Source organism: Betta splendens, chromosome 4, assembly GCF_900634795.4.
Source record: "Betta splendens chromosome 4, fBetSpl5.4, whole genome shotgun sequence".
NCBI classification, from domain to species: Eukaryota; Metazoa; Chordata; class Actinopteri; order Anabantiformes; family Osphronemidae; genus Betta; species Betta splendens.
In genome coordinates, this window is record NC_040884.2 from 20,871,747 (window position 1) to 20,897,203 (window position 25,457).

General features: G+C 45.2%; 1 protein-coding gene across 10 annotated transcripts; it reads left to right on the forward strand.

The window, feature by feature from the left end:
- Positions 1-291: 291 nt before the first annotated feature.
- abi1a (abl-interactor 1a) lies at positions 292-25,422 on the forward strand. 10 transcript variants are annotated; one of them, XM_029147378.3, is made up of 12 exons: positions 292-538; positions 7,023-7,190; positions 14,304-14,480; positions 16,427-16,441; positions 16,891-16,994; positions 17,389-17,529; positions 19,830-19,930; positions 20,417-20,533; positions 22,250-22,531; positions 23,235-23,321; positions 23,709-23,897; positions 23,976-25,422. In XM_029147378.3, exons 1-12 carry the CDS (start codon positions 422-424, stop codon positions 24,149-24,151), a joined length of 1,674 nt encoding a protein of 557 aa, XP_029003211.3. In that variant the 5' UTR covers positions 292-421; the 3' UTR covers positions 24,152-25,422. The 10 variants fall into 10 exon arrangements, with proteins under 10 accessions (XP_029003211.3, XP_055364446.1, XP_029003214.3 ...); XM_055508471.1 differs by lacking the exon at positions 23,235-23,321; XM_029147381.3 differs by lacking the exon at positions 20,417-20,533 and having other exon boundaries at positions 294-538.
- The last annotated feature ends 35 nt before the right edge of the window (positions 25,423-25,457 follow it).

Sequence of the window (25,457 nt, forward strand, 5' to 3'; positions counted from 1 at the left end):
ATACATGTACTGCAGTTTTTATGTATGAACTTTCATATACCAATTTTACACGAGTTTAGTATTCTAAATTTCTGCGTTTAGTCATACTGAATTAAGTTATTTTTAAATGAAGAACTAGTGTTTGGTTTATTTCGTTTATCAATTTAAAAAATACACATTATGTGCAGATAAACACATTTAAACAACTATTTTTCGTCTATGCTTGTTGATACAGTCAGCTTACAGCCTAAACACGTGTTTCACTCTTGAGTAATTCCCCTGCTTGTTATAGACGATCTTTGTCTTTATGGTTACGCTAAAGCGAGGGCAGGAATCCCACAATAGCAGGCAAAGGAGTTTTTTTCGAGGCAGAGCTGGGGCTGGTGGCTGCTTCAATCAAAGGGAAGGCAGAGGGAAGCGACGCTCGGCGGAGAGATGTAAGATGGCAGAGCTACAAATGTTGCTCGAGGAAGAGATTCCGGCCGGTAAAAGAGCTCTCGTGGAGAGTTACCAGAACCTTACCAGAGTCGCGGACTACTGCGAGAACAATTATGTCCAGGTAAGTGGGCGCGCGACCACGTTACGTCCCGGTCGCTTTTCTGTCGCGAGCGCTTGTTGGGACAGGAAATGTGGATCAAGACGCTGGAGTTCGGCCTCAGTTGACTCTTTGGAAGCTCCTTTAACACTTGCGGGACGTCCGCGGAGCTCGTCCCCATCCCGATCACATTTATTCCGTTTACACGGAGGGTGTGTCTACTTTTATTATTTCACGGGGTCGCTTCGAAGCTGCTCTCGCTGCTGATAGAGAGGCCTGCCTCACCGAGCAACTGTGAAATTACTTTACTGGGAAACACCCTCAAAGTTGCTCCAGTGTCTCTGTATATGCAGTTAAACCACATGTGATGATGCGTCGTTGTGCATGTGAATATTGTAGTAACACTGCAGTCCATTAGACCTCGTAGGGTCGTTAAACTCACTATTTATTACCGCAAACCAGTTAGGTCTCCACTGGGATGTTACTAGATATGCTCCACTTTATAAAGTCAGTGCATTGCTCCTATTGTCGTTTAAATAAAGCCACGTTAAAACTTTATACAAGCGCGCTATCCCATGATTCTGATTATTTCGTTAATACAGGTTATTGATTTTTTTTTCTTCTCAACTTATTGCCGAGCAGAGTTTCCCAATATGTAGCAGCACATCTTGCTTTGTAGTTCGGTTCTTCTTTTTGGCGAAACGGCAGCTGCATCCTGTGTGAATGAAAAGTGTTTTGTGACTTTATTTGGCAGAAGTGTGTGAACAAAACAGATGGCCATTGTCTCCGTATTTAATTTTAACATCGAAGTTTGTGGTGAACCGCAATATTAAAAAAAAAAAGAAAAAGCGGTCTTCTGAGAACAGCTCTAGTGACAGACCGACCGTGGTAGTGGGGGAATATTTTCAGCAGGAAGCCAACCCACCGTATCAGCTACAGGAGGGTGTGTCCATTCCAGCTGTGTTCCCCACGGAGTCCCTGTGAATCCAGTTTGCTTCCTAGTTCTGGGTGATTTGACATTGTTGGCCACAGTTTGTAAACTCTGCCACTTATAGCCCACACAAACCCTGAACACCCGCCTTTTACCATCTCCGTCCTATTGAAGCCACTTTTAAAGGCAGAATGTGTCTTTTGTGTGCCTATTACTCATTGTTCTCTTAGCGACTGTGGGAATTTCCATGTTACACCGCAGCTAGTTGTCAATGGAATGAGCAACTCGCATAGTGGCATGAAAAGGATATAGTCATATGAAAATCTGACTCACAATAAGGGGATTTGAGTGCTCTTGACCTTTTTTTGGTTTTGGAAGTGTGACCGTATCTGTAATCAAATACAATTTGAAGGTCAGGACTAATACCCAGAGCAACCAAATACAAAAATATACTTTGTACACGCAGGTGTTTGAAGTCTTGAATGAACTGAATGCATATGTAAAGGCGGGATTAGTGTCTGTAGAGTTGAACACTTGCCAAAAGGCAAAAATTTAGCATTTTTATAGCTGGCAAAAGCTTAAAAGTAGAAAGGCTTAATCTCCACTGAGAAGAAGTAATGAAACGTGTCATTGTTGTGTTTCCTTAACTAAGAAGTAAAGATGGCCGATGTTGACATTACACACAGTTTGATGTTCTAACTTCAACAGCCATAGATTTCAGCAGCCGTGCTGACGTGAAAAGCAGGGTTTTAAGCTCTCAGTGCATGTTGTGAAGCCAGTGTCAGACTAACTTTGCTCTTCCTGAGCCCTCGCTGTGTACACACACACACACACACACACACACACACACACTGCACTCTGCATGCCTCAGCTTGAACCGGCCCGTCCTTTCAGCACTCCTTCACATTTCCATCCCGTCTTGGCTCTCTGTGTTCTTGTCATGGAGGCTTTGGCGTCGCGAGCGCTCACCGTGGGCTGAAGCACAGCTCAGCAGATGGTGAAGACTCTTGTTTAACAATCGCGCTGCTGCCCCACTTTCTCCACTCCATGCAGGCTTGTGTGTGTGTCCGAGAGGCTGCTTTGTGCCGTGTGACATTGACAGGTTAGAGTTATGCTTCCTGCTGGGCCTCGGCTGCCTGGAAAAGACGTCTCTGAGTGAAGGGAAGTCATTTAATAATAGAGCTCTTGCACAGAGATTGTTCTGGGGTGTTCGCAGTTCATCACGATGTAATTAACTACTTTTAACTGTACAGCATTGTCATCAGATGTTTTTGTTAATGCAGCCCGGCACGATGTTAACTTCTGAGCAGCTCACATATGTATATGGATATGTATATGGCTCCTACAGCCGAATGAGACCCTGTAGATGCTAAAGTGAATTAATCATTCAGTTGACTGACGAGGTTGATTCGTTTTAATCGTGGTTCAAGTTAAAAGTTCCTAAATCAGCTTCTCAAATTTGAGAATTTACTCCTGATAATAAAACTTCTCACACATTTGTTAGAGTGGATGTTTGACGCGTGAGGAGCAGTCCTTTAAAGTAAATACATGTCGGTTTTAGACCATCATAATTTTTCCGTGAAACAATCGACAAAATGTAATTTTCACTTCTTCAAAAACCTTAAATATATTTATAGACTCATAATCAGGAATTTTTACTGAAATCTTTTTTTTTTTTTTACAAAGGTCAAAATATCTCAAAAATGCTTCATCCGCAAAAGTGGCATCTCTTTTTAGACGCTGAACAGTAACTAAGTGTACAGAAGTGTAAGCGAGATGTGGCAAACGAAGAGGTCACAAGTTGGACGGAACTCTGTTGCAAGCTCAGGGCATGTGATGTTTCTTGTCGACTCAGCTCGATGCCCACTTATGCATGAAGGATTGAAATAGAAGGTCCAGACTGCTGCTAAAGTTGGAGCTGGTGTGTTGTAATCCACGTACTATAGCATCTCGTCTAGGAGACAACGGAGGCCTCCTTCAGGTCCCGGTCATTAACCCCTCCTGTACCGACCTGTTTGCTCAGACCAATTTGTGCATGTTTCCTCTGCGCTTCCCTGAAGGTGATGAATCCTTCTTTGTATCTCGGAGTTCCTCTTCCTGTCGTTTCTCAGACTCTGTCTTTGTGGATGGCCTGCATTCTCTCCTGCCACCCAGGCTCTTTCATCCCTTTGACCTTCATCTGACCGGAGCTGGTTATGCCCATCTCGTGTGTTGCCACCCACTAAGACAACAAATGTTCTTTATAACTGTATTCTGTGCGTATTCTTAGCCTGAACTGTGACTTTGTGCTTGGGAGAACCAATTACCAAGTCGTTCAAGGAAGGTTAATGAGTTTCTCTATGTGCAAACTTTCCTTGCGCACCTTTGTATGTCTTTGAATTTCTAATTACATGCTGGCAGATCTTCAAGGTCAGGTGGACCTTATGGCCTTTCTGTCAGCCTCCATCTGTTTTGCTGGAGGTGAAGAACAATTATGAATTCACAGTTCGTACAGCTGAGTTTTTGTTTCTAAGGTTTGAAGCTACTGTCCTCTTATCCCCTGTGTTAGAAGAGGGTATCACTTCTTTACATCCTTTAATAGGAGGAAAAGGTTTATTTGATTTTTTTTCTTTCTAAGATGAGAATGTCAGACCCAAAGACAGATGGCAAAGATCCAAACTCAGGTTCTGGAGGTTCTGGAGATTGTCTTTGGAGGAGGCGTGACCTTTGTGTTTCCAGTGAGTCGTGCCAGATTAAACCTGCGTTATCAAATGTCCACAGCAGAAAAGAAGCAGAAGCACAAGCGCATTGTGTTATATGAACATTTTGGTTTTGTTGGACCTTTTTATCAGGTGACGTGTCGCTACCTTCTATTTCAACTCACCGCTGAGTTTGCGATACACCCACGTGAGCTGCTGCAGAAGGAACGCCGCGATTGTGAAATACCTCGGGTAACGCCACAATCACGTCTGTTCTGACGTCCGCGTGCTTTTATTTCCAGTCAGCTGCCGGACGTCAGTCAATGCTCTGAGCCGCCTCCTGTCTCACTTATCTCACTCTGTCCAGTCTGCAGTAATCAGTGGTCGATACATCACACGAGGCAGAGTGCCATGTGAGCCCTGCGACCTTCCAGCTGGATTTACAGGGCTCATAGGCTGCGGGCTCTGCCGTCCTGATTGTCTATAGGGTTCACTCCTGCTGAGGTGTGTTTGAGAATCATTGTGATCTTTGTGCGTCTCTGGCCTCTCCAGTTTAAGGACTATAAAAACAATCCCGGCAGCTCATTTGAAAGGAGTGTTTTCCTTAAGATAAGCGTTTTTAATCATAAATGTACAGTTCTAATAATCTAGGACCAGCGTTGTTTGACTGAAACGTAAAAGTGGGACAGTAGGTTTTAATTTTGCACAGACTCTTGAGTTTTATGGCATTTTTTGCCACTTCTCTTCCTCTTAATTATGTTAGTCACGTCTTTTAAAATGGAAAGCAAACTAATTTAGCCCATGTTGTTCTTAGGCTTCTGGGTGAAGGGCAGTTTACTTGATCTGACCTCTGGACAGGTCTTTAACCTCAGGCCCAGCATTCGTAGCGGTCGGACTGTTTATATTTCCCAGCCGGTCGCCGGGGCCTCGCTCTATTTAACAAAAGCATGGCGGCCCGTCTGTGCCAGCCGCCGGTCGTTATCTTGCCAGACTGGATGGGTGACGCCGTAAGATGCAGGCATTCATCCAGCTCAGTGCCTCAGAGCTTGACAAACCTCCCAGGTAACAAATGCCACTCCCTGATTGTCGACTTCACCAGCCACTGTCCTCCTCCATGACGGCTAATTGTCTGTGTGCCTTCTGGGGCCTTTTAATGACTTTGCACTTTCATTATCCTGCTTGCCTCCCCTGCCAGCTACGGGTTTGCTGTGAGTGTACAGATCGTGCACTCCCCTCCGCTCCCTTTGTTAACCCAGGTGCTGACAGCTTTTCTACTGGCTCCTGGACATTCAGTAGTCTCTTACTAGTCATTACTCAGCTCTGAAATATGCGATAAAGTACCTCAGGAGCCCTAAGTCATTCTTTGACTCTCTTACTTTTGCATATTACACTCAGCTTTCTAGCCCTGTTACATATCTTCTGTTACTTTCCACAGAAATCATGCTGTCTGTCCTGTTTCTCTAAACATCAGCTTTTGCTGTGCTGTTGAAATCGGATGTGGTGACGGGTAACCAGTTGCATTTGAACAGTGGAACTGGATAGTTTGCGGATTTGTGCCGCGTGGGACAATGTGGAGCCGCTGGGGGATGTAACTAGAGGCTCTAAGATGCTGCCACTGGATGTGCAATCAAGTGTCACATCTGTCCTCCCAACGCCCACGGCTGACCTCACATCAGAGCTTGAGCAGCTGTTACAGAAGAAACATGCATGAATATGAATTTAGCTGTTATAAAACTTATAGATACATACATCTTTCATAATGTTAAGCATTACTATATTAAGTAATTGATTTATTAGTGCAATAATTTTGTCAGAAAGTCCAAAGACATCTAATAGTTTTTTATGGGAAGTAAACTTATATAAAATTGGTTAAATTCCCCTTTTACTGCTTTTGCTTTAAACAGCATAAGCACCATGTCTGACGGAGCTTTATGTAGGCCAGCGGCTCTGCAGGCATATGTTGCTTAGTAATCTGTTTGAAATCTCATGTCACTATACGGCGAAGCAGTCTCCTCCTGCAATTTACAAATTGCCATTGGGGACGTATGCATGTTTGCATGCTCTTGTTTTGTTGTAGTTGCTTCATCCTGCTGCAGCTGTTGCCCCGTCTCCCACGTTGCGTATTGCTGTGTCAGTAGTGGGTGTCTGCCCTGTGCACATGAATGGCTCTGTGCTTCCAACAGATGGCCTTTTGCTCTCAGCCCTCAGGAGGAATCTCTCCTTCCTGAGTCTGTCGTCGTCGTTATTTTTTTTCCCTGTTTTTACTACTTCTTCCAGTAATCATGTCCTCCTGCTGCCACTACTTACCCCCTGCTACGGCAGCCTCTTATCAAAGCCCTGTCTCACCCCTCCAGGCTGTGCTCTCTGGACTCGACATAAATGAGTGGTGTTTGGAGCAGCCACAAAGATCAAACGTGAATGTGAAGGGTTCCTAAGTTACGTGTCATTAGCACAGTTTTCCTGCTTCCCCCAGTTTGTGGGTTTATAGCTTGAATATTGATATTTTAGGATTCATTTACAGCAAAGTGTTGACGTGCTTGTTACCTTATCTTAGCCATATTTTAGGTTATTTTCCCAGATTGTTTAGCTACAGGTGGTGAGTAGAGATTTTAACAGCATTTAAAGCAGCGTTTTGCTTGTTCAAGCTCAGAACGTCCAGGATTGCTGCAGCAGGATGTGTTACATCATCTAAAATCCCTCCAGAGAGCGTGTGGTATCCGGGGAATGAGAGTTTGGGGAGGAGGGGGCAGATATCTTGGCAGCTCTGTTGGCTCAAATCCGACCTGGATCTGCAGCTCGAAGACACATGTGAAATATCATTACCAGAAGTTTGTTCCTCGGCTGTGTTTTTTTAACCTCTTTCTCTCTTCTCCCCATTCTAATCCCTTTTCTCGCCCAGGCCCAGGACAAAAGGAAAGCTCTGGAGGAGACCAAAGCCTACACCACCCAGTCTCTGGCCAGCGTGGCCTACCAGATCAATGCCTTAGCCAACAACGTGCTGCAGCTGCTGGACATCCAGGCCTCGCAGCTGCGGCGCATGGAGTCCTCCATCAACCACATCTCACAGGTCAGAAGCACACACACACACACACACAAACACACACACACACACACGCTCACCACAGGATGCAGATGCCTCACATTTCCCTCTCGTCACTTTCACACTGACTCTGTTCTTTTTATACTTGCCAGCAGATCTTCTGTGTAGTTCCTTTTTATTGGTTAATCAGCCGTCGTCCAAGCCTCTGAATTGCTGTGTGTTTGCCTGAATAACTGGTGTTTTTGTTTGTATTTGTGTTGTTTCTTGTGAGGCACACAGATGTGCTTTAAAACTCCTCAGACAGGACTTTATTTAACTTAGAACTAAACGCTTGGTTATTTCTGTCGCATATTTAGCAAAATATTATTCTACACAAACTTATTTCCTTTTTCAGAATGTAATGTCATCTACAGCTAAAACTTAATTTATCAGACCTTATAATTAGAGACAGACCTTTGTCCAACCCTATTTCTAATCTATTGCTCTCTATAGAATGAGGCCTCTGCCATGTGCAGGTAAATCCTGTCGTTCATCCAATGAAGGCATTAAGGGCTCAGACCAATCAAAGAGCTCCACCCATGTTACTTCTCATAGATTAAAACTTGGAGGCATTCTCCCAACTTTCGACCCAAATAACTGAATCCTGAAGCTGAAGAGTGGGAATTTGGTTTTGTCTCTGTGACAGATGTAAAAGTGCAGCTGGGTGTGGAATGGAAGGAGTAGTTCCTCTGGTTTAGTCTTTCCTGTGACTGCTATCTCTGTTTTTTCCTGAGACTGAGCTTCGCTAAGTGCCAGAAATTCTTCCAGGACACACTGAAGGTCAGGTTTTCAGTGTAGCTGGTGGGGAAGATGTGAGCAGAAGGAAATGACGGCAAGCAAAGGGAGGCAGGAGACCAAAAAAGGCAAAGTGACACCGCCTCAGGTTTCAGTCAATATCCAGACAAAGGGCACTAAGGCAGTACCCAGGTCACCCTGCTTGTCTCAGTCTCCATGGCAACTCCGGGAACGATGGGCATGGAGCCTTTTACTTTCTACGCCACATCTGTTCCCGTGTGCACTCTGGGTAAAAGCAGCGGAGTCTGTGTCCTGTTGGATGAGCCTGTGGCCAACAAAACATGTTTCCCTTCCCTGTGCTTTCAGGACGAGCAGGAAAGTCTTGTTGAGCAGGAGCAAAAAGTCAAGCTGATAATCATCACAGAAAAGGATTCTTAACTTTTGTGATTTGCATGACTTGTCTTTATACTACTACATACCAGAAGTAGTAGAAATGCAGAACTGTCCCTTTTTATTTAGATATTGTTCTGCCTGGACAAGCGGCAGGGGCAGTAGCAATATTAAAACAGAGACACGCTCCAGCACTGATCACATAAAGAAGCAGAGCTGTCCGCTTTGCAGGCTGTGGGTGTGTTTCATTGCTCTCCACCGTCTTATTCAGAGGCAGATCATTATCATGTTTGACCTGGCTGCTCATGGAGAAGAGATCGGCGTCAGCCCTGCAGGCCGGTGTCGCGTTCTGCAGACTGGGTAACGGGGAGGAACGTGCGCAGCTCGCCTGTGTTGTTGCTTTGTTTTCAACATGCCACATAATCTCGGTGGCATGAATAAAAACATGACTTACCCCCTCCAGGAGACACTGGCTTTACATAATCTACACTCTTTCAGTTAATCTTCAGTTTGTGTCCTGAGCTTGAACCTCTTGGGATGTGGCTCTATCACATTATCGTGTCAGTCCGGCGTCTCGGACGTCTCTCTTGGTCTGCCCACATTTGCATGAGGCTGCCTCTGGTCAGGGTGCGCCGGCATCTCTCCAACCGGAGGTAATGCTTCCTTCGTGGCTGGATGCCAGGTACAGTGTAGCATTAAAAATAGCCTGTTATCTGTCCTGCACGTGCTCACTGACTCGCTGCTAGGGAGACGGTGGAGGAACAAATAAGATGCTCAATTAGGCCCTGTAGCTCCTTATTGGTCAATAAGGATGTTTCGCAATTTGGGGGGGGGGGGGGGGTGATGGAAGAACAGAGGAGCTTGCAGGGATTCCACCTTGTGCTGCGTGTGAAGTGGCTGCTAAGAGGCTACAAACAGCAGGAGCTTTGTCCGTCCGGCGGGAGAAAATGCCTCATATTGAGAATGTCTCTGGTAGCCCTGAATACAGAGGGACGGGAGGGAGGGAGTCCATCACTCAGTAGCTCCTGTGTGATTTGTGTCCCCTGTATCCCGAGATTCATAGAGCAGCTCATGAGTATGGTTTTGATGAAACGGGGCCTAGCGGCTGCTTGACTTGTGTTTTCAAGTTTTGCTTTCAGCTTGACAAATAACCGCATTGGAAAACCGTTACCTTACCAAGCAGTCAGAGGGTGTGAACAAGTCTGACAGCAGATATGGAGCAAATGTCAGAGCATAGTTTCCGATGAGGTATTGTTAGCACCACCATAAATACTCTCACTTAACTTTTGTACATTTGCTACAAATACATTGTCCTGTAACCTAACTGCAGCATATAACACATCCATCCTCGCCAATACTCACATTTCTAAGCAATTTTTCTGTATTCATTCAACATATTTGAATATAAGTATTATTTTGCAGTTCAATGTTGCCAGTATAGCTGTGTTTACAGTGGCAGCTTGAAGAATGAACCCAGTCACCACAGTTATGAAGCACACACACACCGTACACTCCCAGCGGTTCCCACAGCTTCGTGTAGCTACGTTATTCTTATCTGATCCCAGACTCGTTCTGGTGTTTGTGTTGTGATCTCATTCCCCGGACACACACAGCTGCACGCTGCTGTTCTGCTGCTCAGCGTGAAATAAGAATAAGACTTTAGCTTGTGTCTGCGCTGAAGTGTTGAGTTTTGGACCCCCTGTTGAGGAACAATGGCATCGGTCCAAACAGGAAAGTGTGTGTGTGTGTGTGTGTGTGTGTGTGTGTGTGTGCGTGCTTTCTGCTTGTGTTTCCTGCCTGTGTGGTTCGGTCTCTCCCCTGCTTCTCCTAGTGGTCTTTGCCACTGCCTGCCTGTGAAATGCAGACTTTGAGTCTGTATTTCCTTCTTCACGGCTGGATATTTAGATTTATTTACTTTTTCAGTGGATAATTGCTTCTTGTCTGTGTGGCAAGACCTTGGTGTGTTTGAAGACCCTCACTGTTATTGAAATGTGAAGCTTTTGGATGCAGTGTGTCTCTAAAACCAGTAATCTGACTTTCAAAGTTGAGCTGGGAGGTAACGTAAAAATAAAATGACACATTTCAAAATGACACATGACAAGTCGTCAATAGATGTTTAGTCCTTACAAATCGCTGTTTCTCAGAGGTGAGCTGTACGACCTAAATTACCTGTTTTGTCGGATAAACAAAGTCAGCTGCTTTCCGCCGTTCAACTCTGTCCTGCATCTGTGTGACCTGCATTCTCCACAGCCGTTAAAATGAAGTGAGTGATTTTGTGAGATGATTAACGACTCATGTCACTCAGTTATTCATTAGCTCTTTTGCGCTCCAGTCGCTTCCTCCGCTGCTCTTCCGTCTCCTTCCCATTGCAGAGAATGATTATCATGACCACTTAACAACTCTGCAATTACATCGTCATTTCACCTCTGTTCTCCCTGTCTGAGTCTAACGTAGGCAGTTGCTTGACAGCTCAGAGTAAACACGGACGTTTAAATGCTTTTCCTGTTTGTTTGGTATCGCTGAGGTTTTTTGGTAGTACCCTGATCTTGTATGTAAAACACCAGAACGAATCAGAATGTTGTTTTGGCCACAACCCAAAGTTAGATTGGTGAAAACTGGCCGAGGTGTCTCTGTATGTGCTGTGTTAGCAAACACAGGCGACCTTGGCTCGCTGTGCTGACTCTAAAGTCTACCCAAGGCTTTACACTTGCCCAGTCCTCACCTCTCCTCACACGAGAAGTTAGATTTAGCATGAAGGATCCAGTGTTAGGGACTTTAGTCTGGCAGCTTCTTGATAAAGTCTCCCCACAGGGTCTTTGACCCCCTGTAATGGCTCTGAATGCGGATGAGAGCTCTGACATGAGACGGCTCCGCTCCAGGGCCTTTGGACCGACTCTGCAGATGACGTTCTTCAGATGTGCTTGCTGTAATCACGCCGAGAAACATGGCAGACAAAGAGGCATTTTCCCCGCTACAGCAGCCATTTTGGCTCAGAGGGGGTTTGAGGGGGAAGCTGGACTGCGCTGCTCAGACAGATGAGGCGGGACATGGTGAGAACACGCAGCCGAGAGGCTCCAAGCAGGAGTTCAATAGTGTCGCCGGTGGGTCACGACAACTATTTTTTACCTACAACTGTAGTACTATAATACTGACTAAGTGCTGAAACAAACAAAAAGAGTCATCCTCCTCCTCTAACCACCGATACATGATTCTACACAGAGCTTGACACTGAGGTTTAGATGTGTTTAGCAGTCATAATCCCACAAAACAAGGATTTCCAATTCCTGGACTGCTGTAAAAACGAGCTTATCTTCGCTCTCAGCCAGGACTGGCCTTTTTTTAAGATCCTCAGCCATGTCGTACTTCTCGAACATGTTAAGTTTGTGTTTATAATATTAAATGAGAACACTGAACTGACTTTGCGATGCTCATTCATGCTGCGCCGTGCGCTCTCTCAGAGGAGCAGGAGGAAGATGTCTTCTTCTTGGCTGCAACAGATTTTTAAATCGTATAATCACGCAGTCGGACTGTGTCATTAAGCTCCGGCACGTCGTTGGTTCTGCCTGGTTCCACATACTGCAGGGTGTGTTCGTCTGGTCTGTACAGTGAGATCACACTACATTGTGTTTGCATGTGTGGCTCTTAAAGGCGACATTTTTCCCTCTTTCATTCGCTTCTTTCTCTCAGTCATCCAGTTTCTTTACATCATCCCCCAGAAATGTCTGTTTGTCTGACGGGAACTTGTCGAGATACGTTCTTAAAAGCTTATGAAACCTGTGCCTGGCCTTTTGATTTGTTCACTCCTGCTGCTGCTGTTGACACACGCTGCCAGTGTGTGACCTGTTTCCCAAGTGCTCCTGCCCTGCTATGCTGGCTTGTTTGCGCAGAGTAAATCGGTATGAAACAGAGAGAGGCTAAGTCGATGAGGTGTCAGTGAAAAGAAATGAAGGCTTCTCCACAGTTACAGTAAGAACTATTGCACAGGGAACAGCTCACAGTCATGTAAATGTATTCTAAATCTAAATACCACTATCACATATTGACGTTGTGTCTTTTTAATTCTTGTCATGACATTCTAAGATTTTAAATATCTTGAATGAATGACCCCAAAAGGAGGAAAAAAATCCCATATTATGGCACTTGTTGCTACTAACAACACAACAAGAAGCTTGGTGCTGACTCACTTATATCCCTAAAAGGAATAAATCCTCCCAGTCCACAGTGGGTTCTTTCTGTCTGGTGGGAACTTACAGTAGGATGGCAATGATGGTGCTGGCAGGGTTTCTGATGTGTGACCTAGATCCTTGAACTAGTCATACTTAGGTGGGAGGAAATGGAGGGATGGAGAAACAACAGCCCTAAAAGGAAGAAGAAGCTGAACAAGATGAACATAATAGAGGCGATGAGTAAGAAAGACAAGGGTAAACAAGTGAAGGCAGCAAGTGAAGGGTGCCTTTTAAATCCTGAAAGCCTGCATCTGATGGAGAAACCAAACACCAGAGCCAAACACTGGGAAACTGCCTCAGTCCTCAAACAAGCGGTGGCAGTAGAAGGCATGAATCATCTACCTTTCAGTCTGATGTTTAGGGCTCATTCATCATCCACTCAACAGATGGACCATTGAGATCAAGTAAAAAGCTTTATTAGTCATAGAAGTAGTGGCTGTTGCAGATTGGAGCCTCCTGCTGGGTTTGTTGAATGGGGCTAAGCCACAGTGCACTTCTCTCTTCTTTATCACACTTTGGGGACAGTCAGAGGAGACGCAAAGGCTTCGGCCGCTCACTGAAGTCAGTATCAGTTTAGAGACGCTGGTTTCGAATTGACCCCTCTGTCAAAACGTGTTGCGCCGGCCCCAGCTGTTGCGACAAGGCCGCTTTCGCAAAGTACGGAGGAAGGAGATGAACTCGCATGCATCGCCTTGTCACTTCCTTCGCCAGCTGCACTGATGTGATGACCGAGTGCTGCTCCTTGATAAAGGCGAGCATGTCTTTCAACAACTGCTGCCTTGTTTGGCCGGAGCTGAATCAGTTTGTCACTGTGCTCGTCATTGTGATTAGAAGGGAAGTTGTTGTAAAATGAGGTTGTGCCGGTCCCTCCCCTCCTCTCCTCCTCTGGTCCCGTTTCATCGTATCCAATCAGTGAATCCCGTCACTCCCCTGCCAATGTAAATCAAACGCACTGATTACACTTTGGCCTAGTTGTTTCCAGACTATCATGATTTATGACAGCCTGAAATTTGGGCATTATCTCTGAGCTGTGGGATCGACCTATTAGCACAAATCCAGTCGTAGCCGAGCCCTGACACACTGGAGTTTTACGTCCTGCCAATATGGAACACGATACTGAAACACTGAGCTCAGCCACAGCAGTCCTGTGTTTGAAGAACTAAAGGAGGAGAGTAATAAATGTTCTGTCATTTCTCCTAATTTAAATGGACACAATGGAGTAGTGGGACAAACCGGATGCTTCCCTCTATAGCGGAGATCTGTATGGGAGCAATTATGTGTGAGCAACTTTGCCTGTTATGAAATACGACTCTTTCCTGAACAGTCAGTTCAGCCTCGTACCTCTGTTGCCTGTTCTGAGGTGTCAGCTCTCACTTCAACGGATTGATCTTGAGTTGAGGTTTTCCAGCGACGTCAGCGTAACCGAACCACACTGGCTGCAACCATTGTCTCACTGGGAATTCAGGGCCAGTAAATTCATTTTTGCGGCTGTTTCTGATACGTTTCACTCGTTATTATTAGTGTTATTGTGTCCAGAATCTGGTTTGTACCACAGTCAATCTAATTCGTGTTCACTGGCTCCTGTAAAGAGATTATGACCCCGGTGATGAAAAGTGGAGCCACGTGATTGAATCAAAGCTTCTCAGTTTTCTGGTTCGATCATCGGTCCAAGACTTGGACGCAATTTCATCCTGTTTTTACTGTGGCATCAATCACATCTTATTTACTCCCTTCCCTGTATTACTTACAGACTGTGGACATCCATAAAGAGAAGGTGGCCAGGCGGGAAATTGGGATCCTGACCATCAACAAGAACACGGCGAGGACCCATAAGATCATAGCGCCAGCCAACATGGAGCGGCCGGTCCGGTACATCAGGAAGCCCATCGACTACAACGTGCTGGATGACGTTGGCCATGGTGTAAAGGTATGCACTGTTTATCGTGTTTCATTTCTACCATGTCCATTTCTCTTTATTCTCCCCTCCTCCTCTTCTCTCTACCTCTTTTCTTGCACACAGTCCATCTCTTGTGCTCTCGCTTTCATCATCCCCCTCTGACCCTGCAGGAACATGAACAGTGTGGGTTGGTGGGAATAAAATGTCGGTGGAAACGAACTAAGGAAAGTGCTTTCAGAAAGCAGCTGTGAAATTGGTGAGCGGAGACGAATTTGCGAGACGTTTTTAAAGGCACTCAGGCAAAGAGCAGCTAATTTTATTCTCAAATTTCACATCAGTAGAATCTGAAAGAGGAAACGCTGATTAAGACCTTCACTCCCTCTCCTGCCGTTTCGATTCACTTTAGGGGTCAAAGGATTGGTTTGACAGTGGCGCTAATGACATAATTTCCCGGTGGCCACAGGCTTTTTGGCGATTCCCATCTTCCCCCTTGAACATCCTCTGCCCCATCAATCAGCCAATCAGTTGCAGCTGTCAGACAGATGGGATTAGACGCCCGCCATTACCATCCCAGCAGCGTCACAGGCATTGATAAGGCTCCTTAAAAGCCACTGTGCCAATCTCAATCCATTGTGTAGAGATTACACAACTGTTTCTCATTAAATGTACCATTCTTATTTTTATATTCTTATTTATTTTTGCATGCAAACTAATGAGATTCATTAGGATTTGCTCGTTATGAGGATGATAACTGTGAAAACCTGCCGATGCGTCACTCTGGGTCTAATCTCAGTGGACATTCTTGTTTTTAAATGTCGTTATGCTGCAGGTTGTTAGTGGATTTATGTGGGTTCTGTCACTCATCTGCTCGACTGTGACAGCCCAAAGTTAGTCAATATTCGCCGTCAATACTCCATATTAATTCATATGGTATGCTGTGATGGCTGCTGTCAGATTCTAGGCTTACTGACCAAGATCAATGCTTAATGGGAGACTAGATCATGTCTACTGGGTCCAGTTAGTTGTGAAACATACAAGTGTTTAAATTGACTTAAATGTTATGCTAGTCTAGGTAGTAATTATGTTATTTGCAAAGTAATAAGAAAAAGGGGAACTGGGAGAAAGGAGAAGGTGAAGTTCGTCACTCATAACTGGACTTTGCTCTGAACACTGCAGCCTTATACGAGTAATAAGTGGAATCACACAGATTGAGCCAATGCTGCCTCTCAAGGCGTTCAGACGGTGACACAACAATGAAAGATGAGATTTAGTCCTCCAGTCAGCTGATGCCTAAACTAGTCAGCAGAGCTTTTAGGGATCCTATGGTGATGCTGTTGGGTGCTGTCTGAATTGCCGTGGTGTCAGTTATGAGTTGTCGTCGTTAGCTCAAAAATTATTTGTACTCTTTTTAGTCAAAGAAAGCTTGACTCCTTTTTCAACCAATCTGTAGCTGAGCTACAGCCTTTTCCAGGAATATAAAGAGGCAGAAGTAAGTATTGGCATTTCTAGCGTGACCCATATTAGAAATTGAATCTGGCCAAGCTTTGATTCTCTGCTGTGAAATTTACCTTTTCACGGATGCACTCAGAGGCGTTTTCTGTTATAAAAGGGCAGAGATTACTTTGACAGAGCTAAACCGTGAATTTAGCTTTCGGTTTCATTTTCTCTGGTTCTCCTGTCCAATGACGCTGCAGTGCTTTCTGCAAAGCCCACCAGAGACGCTGCATTATAGATGAGCCACTTGACTCCGAGGTTGTGAGCGCTGGCTCTGTGTTTTCTTTGACAACTGAGGAGGAGGATTTTAGGATTGTGTTACAATTATGTTTACTTCAAACCTTAGGGGGGGTTTAATTAACAGAGGATCTCAGAAGCTGCTTGTACATTGACGTTGACTGGTTTGTTTGGACATGGCCCTTTTGACATGACCTGTTTCTGTCTCTGTTTGTTTTTTTTTTTTCTTCTTTCACAACACTCAGTGGCTAAAAGCAAAGGTAAGTCTGGTTTGTCACATCACCCATTTGACTGTATTAGCCATAGATCCATTTACTCCCTTTCACAGCAAACCTGATTATTGTGGCTTCCCACCTCACCCCCCATTAACTGACTTGTAGTCCTGTTAGTGACAGTGTGAGTAGCTGTAACACCCTCCTTGTCGTTTACTTTACATATTGTATAGTTGTCCATTTAATATCCTGCAATTTATATAAAATGTTTATAGGCTTCCCAGATAGCTCAGCTCAGTAAAGATGACAAATTAAACACAAGCTGGGTTTAGACTCCTCAACCCTTCCCAGTCTCCTTACTGGACATCGTCATATGGGCAGCCTATAACCAGTTTTCTTATTTTACTTATGGCTGTTTGTTATTAATACCCACAGTTTATGAAGGGATTTGTTTGTTAAATATGCAGCTTGAGTTACGTTTTTCCTTCTGACCGCAGCAACATGGAAACAATCAGTCGATCAGAGCAGGAACGCTGTCGAGGACCAATCCGCCCACGCAGAAGCCACCCAGTCCTCCCATGTCAGGGCGTGGCACACTGGGGTAAGCCTTCAGTCACCATGACAGAAAGCTAGGCCTGTAATTACCAATCATGTGATGGGCTCTTATGGGGGCCATTAGAAAACACACTGCGTGGAAACTACTCCAAGATTTCAGGATACCCCTGGATGTGTGCTGTTGCGATGGTTGTAACTTTCGTGGACTTGCACCAAAAAGAGGACAAACCCGAACGTAAAATGATCCAGTTGTCTGCTGGTTCCTACCTGTACTATTCTTGATGGTGCCCGTGCTCAGCTGGTGACACTAATCACATTAATTCCTAGGGGAAACTGTGCTGTGCTCGCCTCCAATCTGCAGCACACAGCTGTGTCAACTGATGGGCTTTGCAAAGCTCTGGTGAGCAGGCATGATCGGTTTATCCCGTTTACCCCTCCAGGCGCAACACGCCCTACAAGACCCTGGAGCCTGTGAAGCCGCCTACGGTGCCCAACGACTACATGACCAGCCCTGCCCGGCTAGGCAGCCAGCACAGCCCGGGACGCACGGCGTCGCTCAACCAGAGGCAACGCACGCACAGGTAGACGAGAGGTCCACACACACAAACATCACATGCTGATAGCTGCACATATGTATGTGTGTATATATATATATGTGTGTGTTAGTTATTTCTAACTCTTAAAAGCGCAGTGAATGTGTGCTCACTTTCACCCTACCCCAGTTTCTGACGAGGCCTTAATATCTATAAAAGCCCTTGATGCAGAGAGCTGTTTCAACAGCAACAGTCAGAGCTCGAACACGGCTCCTGAAGAATGTCCTGCACACATCGCCACGCAGGGGAAGCAGGGGGGACTTTCAGCAAATTTGAGTTATGAGTGCGTGAAGTGGCCTCATTAGCTAAAAAGCCCGTTATGCTGACGGTGATGCTCATAAATATCATTTTTTACATTTCCCCTCGCAGCTTCTTGCTTCTCAAGAAGTTTCTTCGACTGAATTAATCCAAGCCAAACTTCTTGTAATTAGCGGTTTCAAATGCTTGAAAGCTGCTGAGTAGCAACGAAGCGACAGCTGTTTATCATCCTCCCAGTGTCCCTGTGACAAACTGATGCTGTCCTCCGAGTCCGGCTGGACCCGCTGTGCTTCAGCTAATATTACTGGAGCATTGCAATTTCATTACACAGGCCTGACGTCAGCTGTGCTTATTCAGCTCATCTGTCTGAGGTCTAAATTCAATACAAGCATCTGCAGGGTGCTCATTATTACGTCATATTACTCTGTGGTGCAGATTACACTGTCATGCAGGTGTCGTCTTGAGAAAACACGATCATTAATGTAAGTGTAGCTGTGCTAGTATAAATCTGCCTGGCTTAGGCATCCGAATGAACCAGGATGCATTTAAGAGTGTCAGTTCTGGAACAAAATGCATATATTATTTAAAAAAAGAAGTAGCTGTCCAATGTAATTCATTCTTCTTTTCAAGTCAGAGGCTTATCTGCCTCCACTTTCTCAGTGTTGTGCCAGCTGTTCCTTCACAGCAACCGCCAGACTTCCTCCTTTGCACAGTTCTACCCTTTCCTTCCTTCTTCTTTTTAGTCCATTTTAAACCAAATAAGAAGCAAGTAGTTAAAGTACTTAGTGGTGCTTCAGTGGTCAATGGGTTGAGGCCACTAGGGGCCACCAGGGCCCCCGCGGTTCATGTTCATGGGCTAACCAGGGCCTTTAAATTTGAATTCCCATTTCTCTGCCATAATGTAATGTCATAATCAAAAAGTAATTAAATTTAATAACTTACCAGTGCGTGAAATACCCAAAGACAATTTGATGCCACACTGAGTCATTTCCAATTGACTGCAAACACTGAATCCAAGTAAGATTTGAAAATACTAATTATACAGTTATATAAATGTAGAGTATACAAAAAACCTTGCTCTGACCCAGTTTGACTGACTGTTTTTATTATATATGAGACAGGAAGGTGGAGTACTAGAGATGGAGCTGGGTGCCTTCATTTCACAGAAAGCGTTTTGAAACAAAGCTAAAGGCGGGAATGAGATAAATGGGTTAGCGAAGGAATGGGTAAATTGGAGAGGGATTAGATGGATGAATCCAAAACATGCAGATGCGGGGGGTTGGCGTAAGGCGTTCCCTTTTAAAAGAGGGTTGACACGTTGTTTAGTCTCTATCCCCACACACGCTTAACCCCCACTGTCATAACATCCTTCAGAGGGGTAACCCTTGCTTCATGTGACTCTAGAGCCCCAGGGCTGAACTGACACAGATCAGAGAGGAAGAGAGGGCAGAGGGGGCTGATGAGATGGGGGATAAAGGCATGCGGGGGGGAGGTGGGACTGAGCAGGGCCTCAGTGGGATGTAAAGACTGAATCAAGGGGGCTAGAGGGTGAGGAGATTGGGAGGCGAGCGGAGTACTGCACCCCAGGTGGTGAGGGGGTGAGAGGACAAGGTCAGAGGATTGTCGGGGGGGAGAGGAAGATCAGTTGGTGATCTGGGATGAAAGAGAGAGAATAAAGGGGTGGGGCTGGAGTCAAAACCAGGATCAAGGGAAACTGGAAGGGGGGGCGGGGGGTTGTCTAGATGAGCTAATGATCAGTGAGCCCAGGGTCAGACACAGGGTGAAACAGCGCTTATACAGGCTATGGTTGGACCAAAGTATCTACAATGTAGTGCATGAAAAGTTGCTTTATATTTAGCCCAGGATTAAAAATAAAGACCAAGATCTTCACAGAGAGAGAGAGAGAGAGAGATGTGTAACTGGAAACGAGTGAGGAACACTTTAAATCACAACACATGCATGTGACCTCCTGCTGCAGTCTGAGCAGGTCGCCCTGAATAAAGCCATGTCCTATTTCTCCCCTCTCGCAGCGGAAGCAGCGGGGGCAGTGGCAGCAGGGAGAACAGTGGCAGCAGTGGAATTGGCATTCCCATCGCAGTGCCTACACCCTCCATCCCCAACTCTGGACCAGGTGAGCGCTGACCGTTGGGACTGACGAATACGTACAATAACCAGGCGCTGCCTGACGAGGTGTAATGTCCTGTTTGCAGATAGCGGGACCACGCTACACAAAGCCTATGTTTACCAGACAGGGATTATGCAGATCCATTGTGTCCTAAGCACAGCTGATTCTCTGGCCTACTGTGTAAATAGGCCAAGCTGCATTAGGCCTGCTGCTGTGCAGTAAGACATAACACATACATGTAGTACCACACCATGCTAAAGACATGCCACTAACAGAGGATCTGAGCTGAGGGGGAAATATTTAGGTTTGAGTAGTATCTGGGCCAGTACCGTTGGACTAACCACAGCTCTGCAAGATGGTCACCATGGTAACGCTCAGTTACCCCCCTCTTTGAGTAAAGTGATGTGACGTTATGTAAGAGCGCAGCGGTGCAGAAGGACAGACTCTGTTGCCTCTGCTGGAAACAGCTACTAATGTAAACACTCCTTCCAGTCCCACCCATGTTCGCTCCCCCGGGAGCTCCTCCGCCTCCCCCACCCCCTCCTCTTCCTCCGCCCGCTCCTCCGATGGCCGGCCTCGCCCCCCCAGCACCACCGCTGCCCCCGTTAGGTGAGACTCCTCGACCTTTTGAGGTCGCTCCAGTCGCCTGTGCCGTCCGGAGGGTGGCCTATTAACGCCTCTAATGGTCTTTATGATGGAGATACATGATTAAAGGTGTCAAAGGTCTGGATGGATGGATGTCTGAACTTTGGTGCACACTGCAAGCAAAACAAAACAAAACACGGAGCAAAGGTTTGACCAGATAACGTGACATGATTATGTCAAGCATTAGTGAAGTAATTAACAGCAGCCACTTCCTCCTCAGATGTAAATGTATGATTAAAGGAATAAGGAAGGATGGTAATGAGACCTCTCAGGCTGTTGACCCATGTGGTTGCTTGCAGTGTGAACACAACCAGCTGCACATTTTGGGTTTTAAGCAGAAAGCGGTGTCTTTTTATGGCAACGACTTAGATAACGTTTCCGCTTTCCTCTCGGTGGTGGTGGTTCTCTATATATTAATCCTCCACAGGTCAAAGAAGCCTCACTTCACTTCAATCTTGTTAGTAGTAATGGTATAAGAGATATAACAGCCGGTAATGTTTTTATAGATAATGAAATAATTAAATTAAAAAAAACCTTTTGAGGCTTCTTTTGCACAAGTACAGTATATCATATGTTAATTTAATTTCTTTTACCCTTTTTTTGAAGTTAAAGCTGCATTTGGCACAAGTTCCAGCCCAGTTCAAAGACCAAGATCCAGTTAAAGGCAGTTACAGCAGCTGTTTGATGCTAAATAATGTAAATGTTAACACATGCCTTGCATTATTGTAAATTAACTACTGGATACCTTCACACAGATGTCAGATAACGTGACCCACTTCAGTGCAGCAGAAGTTCAGTTTTGCCTAATGCAGCTTTAATTTCCTTGTTGTATTTGCTATATAACACTGGGTTCGATTTGCCATCGGCGCTGCAGGAATGAAAAGCATCCGGCCGATTGACTAATGTAAATGCGTGTGTGCGTGTGTGTGTGCGTGTGTGTGTGCGTGTGTGTGTGCGTGTGTGTGTGCGTGTGTGCGTGCGTGCGTGCGTGTGTGCGTGCGTGCGTGTGTGCGTGTGTGCGTGCGTGTGTGCGTGTGTGTGTGTGTGAAAATTCTCGTGTTTTATTGCTGCTCATGTTTGATTTCACACTCGCTCAATCGAAATCTTTGCTCTATGTACTTTTTTTGGTGACTATGAAGAAGTTTGTTTGGTCCTGTGTTCTTTGAGTCGATACTTCCTTTGGTTCCACCCATCAGCGTCCCAGGAGACGCATCGTGCTACTGTATCTAGAAATATGAACAGGAAATGCTTGCAGAGACCAGCCTTCCTCCTCCCCCGCTTCTCCTCCATCTCTGGTTTTTGGTCTTCATAGCCGTCAAATAATCTAGCACATTTAATGTAGCTCTTGTTGTGAAGAGGTCATTTTGGTTGTGTGTAGATTGTCCATGAGAAGAGTGAAGAAGCCATCGACACTGAAACCACTTTTCTCTTGAATTTATTCCACCTTTTTATAAAATCTGTTTAACTGTGTTCTTGAATAACACTGTGGTTCCTCCCCTTTCAAATAATTGACTTTGTCCTTCCAGGAGGTGCAGGTGTCCAATCAGTACCTAAATGCTTACATTATGTCTTACGGTGATGATTCATGTTTTGGGTGCTTCCCGTTTCCATCTCCTCTGTCTAATCCCTCTCTGGCCCTGCCTGCATTTCTTCTTCTTCCCTGTCTTTGGGTATTTCTAGCCGTGGCCCCTGGGCCTGGTCTGGGCCCCGCTCCAGTGTCCCAGTTTGGAACCATCTCGCGGCAGATTTCGCGGCACAACTCCTCCAATTCCTCTGTCTCTATGGTTTCTGCCACGGGCACCTACCGCCGGGCGCCGTCGGTCACTTCCCAGTTCTCCTTGCAACAGCAACAGCAGCAGCTACAGCAACAGCAGCAGCTACAGCAACAGCAGCAGCTACAGCAGCAGCAGCAACAGCAGCTTCACATTAATGGAGGCACGCCAGGCTATGGTCAGAACTCAAGTAAGGCCCTTCTGTCTCCAGTTGCAGCCAAAATCCTAAACTGTCTACGAAACACAAACATATCAGCTTTTTCTATGCACAGTCACAAACTGAAGTAAACATGAGTCGAGTCTTCCCTGAAAAGTAAAAATAAAATATTTTACAGACTTTTTAGAATAGACTCTATCCACATAGCAGATATTCAGATGATTAGTACTTTATCGACAGGTATGAAAGTGGAGTTCTGGTACTTGAGGCACCGACTGTAATGTGTTCTGCCACTGTTGATCAGTATCCAGTTTAGGACCAAGGTCTCCACAATTCTTTATCTGGTCTTGAGTCTTACCAGGAAGTGCAGCTGAGGCTGAGACATCAAAGGCAAACAGTGCCTCCCTGTGGTCATTGTCAGCATTTAGCGCTTGGAATGAGTGGTAGCTGACTAAAAGCAAACATAATGTGCAGTTTATCCTCCAGCCTTCATTGACACTGTGTGAAATCCCCTCACAGTCGATGAACCTATCAACCTCTCAACATTTGGCAAATTTTATTTAAATAATCGATTGGCAATTTCCTCTAAAACATGTTCAAATATGTGTTTGTTTCTTTGTCACTGTTGTTTGCTTGGTCTCGGGGAGCACACTTCTATCATCTGTATGTTTCTGGTGATTGACTTTGCTTTTTTATGTCACTCTCTGTCGCTGTCTTTCTCTGCGCCGGCTTTCAGTGTCTATCGCTCCTCCTCCTCCCCCAATGCCCCAGCTGACTCCACAGATACCTCTGACTGGCTTTGTGGCCAGGATGCAGGAGAGCAGTAAGTGAAGCGCAGACATACTTTCCTCCTTTGCAGTGCCAATTATTGGCATATCTGCATCACCCAGCATCCAGCATGCATTGCGCCCGTTGGTCCTTTTCCTTTGTTTAGATTGACCAATACTGATGTAGTTCAGCAGTAGTGACTGATGTTTGCATCAGTTACGAGTTCCTTTTTCTAGGGTTAAATTCTCACGTTTTAGATAGACATTTTTTTCTTTAAGCCCATGAACCATTTGAGATGCATGCGTTACCGTATCTCGTCCCAGAAGAAGCCGCTTGATGATTTCTGCATGTCATTATTAGTTCTGCATGACTCAGCTCTTCAGCACTCTCTGGCATTGACCGGTGCAACCTTCCACTCTGATTGCCTGCGTGTGTCCACCAGTTGCAGATACGCCTACTCCGCCTCCTCCTCCACCCCCTGACGACATACCCATGTTTGACGAGGCTCCTCCCCCTCCACCGCCGCCACCACCAGTGGACTATGAGGAAGAGGATGCTGCTGTCGTGCACTACAGCGACCCCTACGCTGATGGGGACCCACAGTGGGCTCCCAAGAACTATGTTGAGAAAGGTGATAAAATCATAATTACGCTTGTTTTGTCTCTTAAGTTTTTCCATGTGACCCTAATGCCACGTCCTCTCTCTTCAGTGGTCGCCATCTATGATTACAGCAAGGACAAGGACGATGAATTGACCTTCATGGAGGGGGCAATCATCTACGTCATCAAGAAGAACGATGACGGCTGGTTCGAGGGCGTTTGTAACGGTGTCACCGGCCTGTTCCCCGGCAACTATGTGGAGCCCATCATGCACTACGCCGACTGAAGGGACCTGGCCGTAAAAGTCTATTTATTCAGTCATATCATAATTCACTAAACCTGATGGCACCGATCTCGACTCCAGATACACACAGACATAAATGTACCGTCCCCTTCGATATGACGGAACGTCCTTTCCTCGCTGATGGCAAATATAATGAAACGTAATATCTGATTGGTTTATTTTGGTGTTATATGGGTGAGCAGGGGAAATCTATGGAATATATATAAAAAAAAGGACTGCATGTGCTCACAGGTTGGCTTGAAGGATATGCATCTGGGCCAGATAAGGAGTTGATGTAAGGGTATTTAACATCGTGTACGCACCTTCAGTCAAAGTGTTTGTACTGTCAGTTGTATATAACGTGAGCTGCAGCCACTTGGGTTTATGTCATGTAAATTCAGTGAATGTCGATCATGATAGTTTATTAGCGGTGCCCTCCTCAGATCCATATGAGCAGATACTGTATATGGTGTTTTCAAAGACGGTTATTCCTGAGAATCAGTCCCGCCATAAAAGCATGCAAAGTTTAAAAACCTAACGTTACCTTGAGTTTGTTGCCATTATGTTGTAAATGTATTTACCTTATTTCATTTTTAATCTATTACTGAACTTTTACATTTCAAGCTTTCCCAGAGTCTCCTATTAATTGCAATTTGTATTTAAACTTAAAATCTGAAAAATGTACTTTACTTTTTTACGCATTCACGCATTCACATCTATTTGAGGCAAGATAAGGCATTCCTTTAAAGATCCATTGAGATTATGCCGTATCACTGTTAGGTTTTATACTAACCCATACAATCTGTAGCGTCCGTCGGTAACTGGCAGTAACGGAGCGTTTCTGCAGTAGTAGACTGGAACTATCGCGCCTAACACTGCCATGTGACAATTCACATGAAATGTTGTTGATCAACATAAAACTCTAATACCTCCTCAGCAATCACCCGCCTGCTCAGAGCGTTCAATGTCCTTGGACTCAGAACACAAAATGCTCTGGGCTGCAACAGGGAACATGTTAAATCAAATCAGTCATTAGGTCTCGCTCAGGTCTTGGAATCATCTTTTGTCACTGTTGTCACTTAAACATCTAATACTAGTTTAACCTGCAGTGTTTTTGACCGCCTTGATACTTTCTGCCGATTTTTGCTTTAGTACTTCCAATAAAGATCCAGCTCAATGTCATTAGAAATGTTAAAATCTCTGCCCTTGTATATACATTATGTTGAATGAAAAATTAATGTACAGTGTTTTATAATAAACAATTCTACGTATAATGTGCACATTTGGTGACTTGAGAAAATGGAGGAAA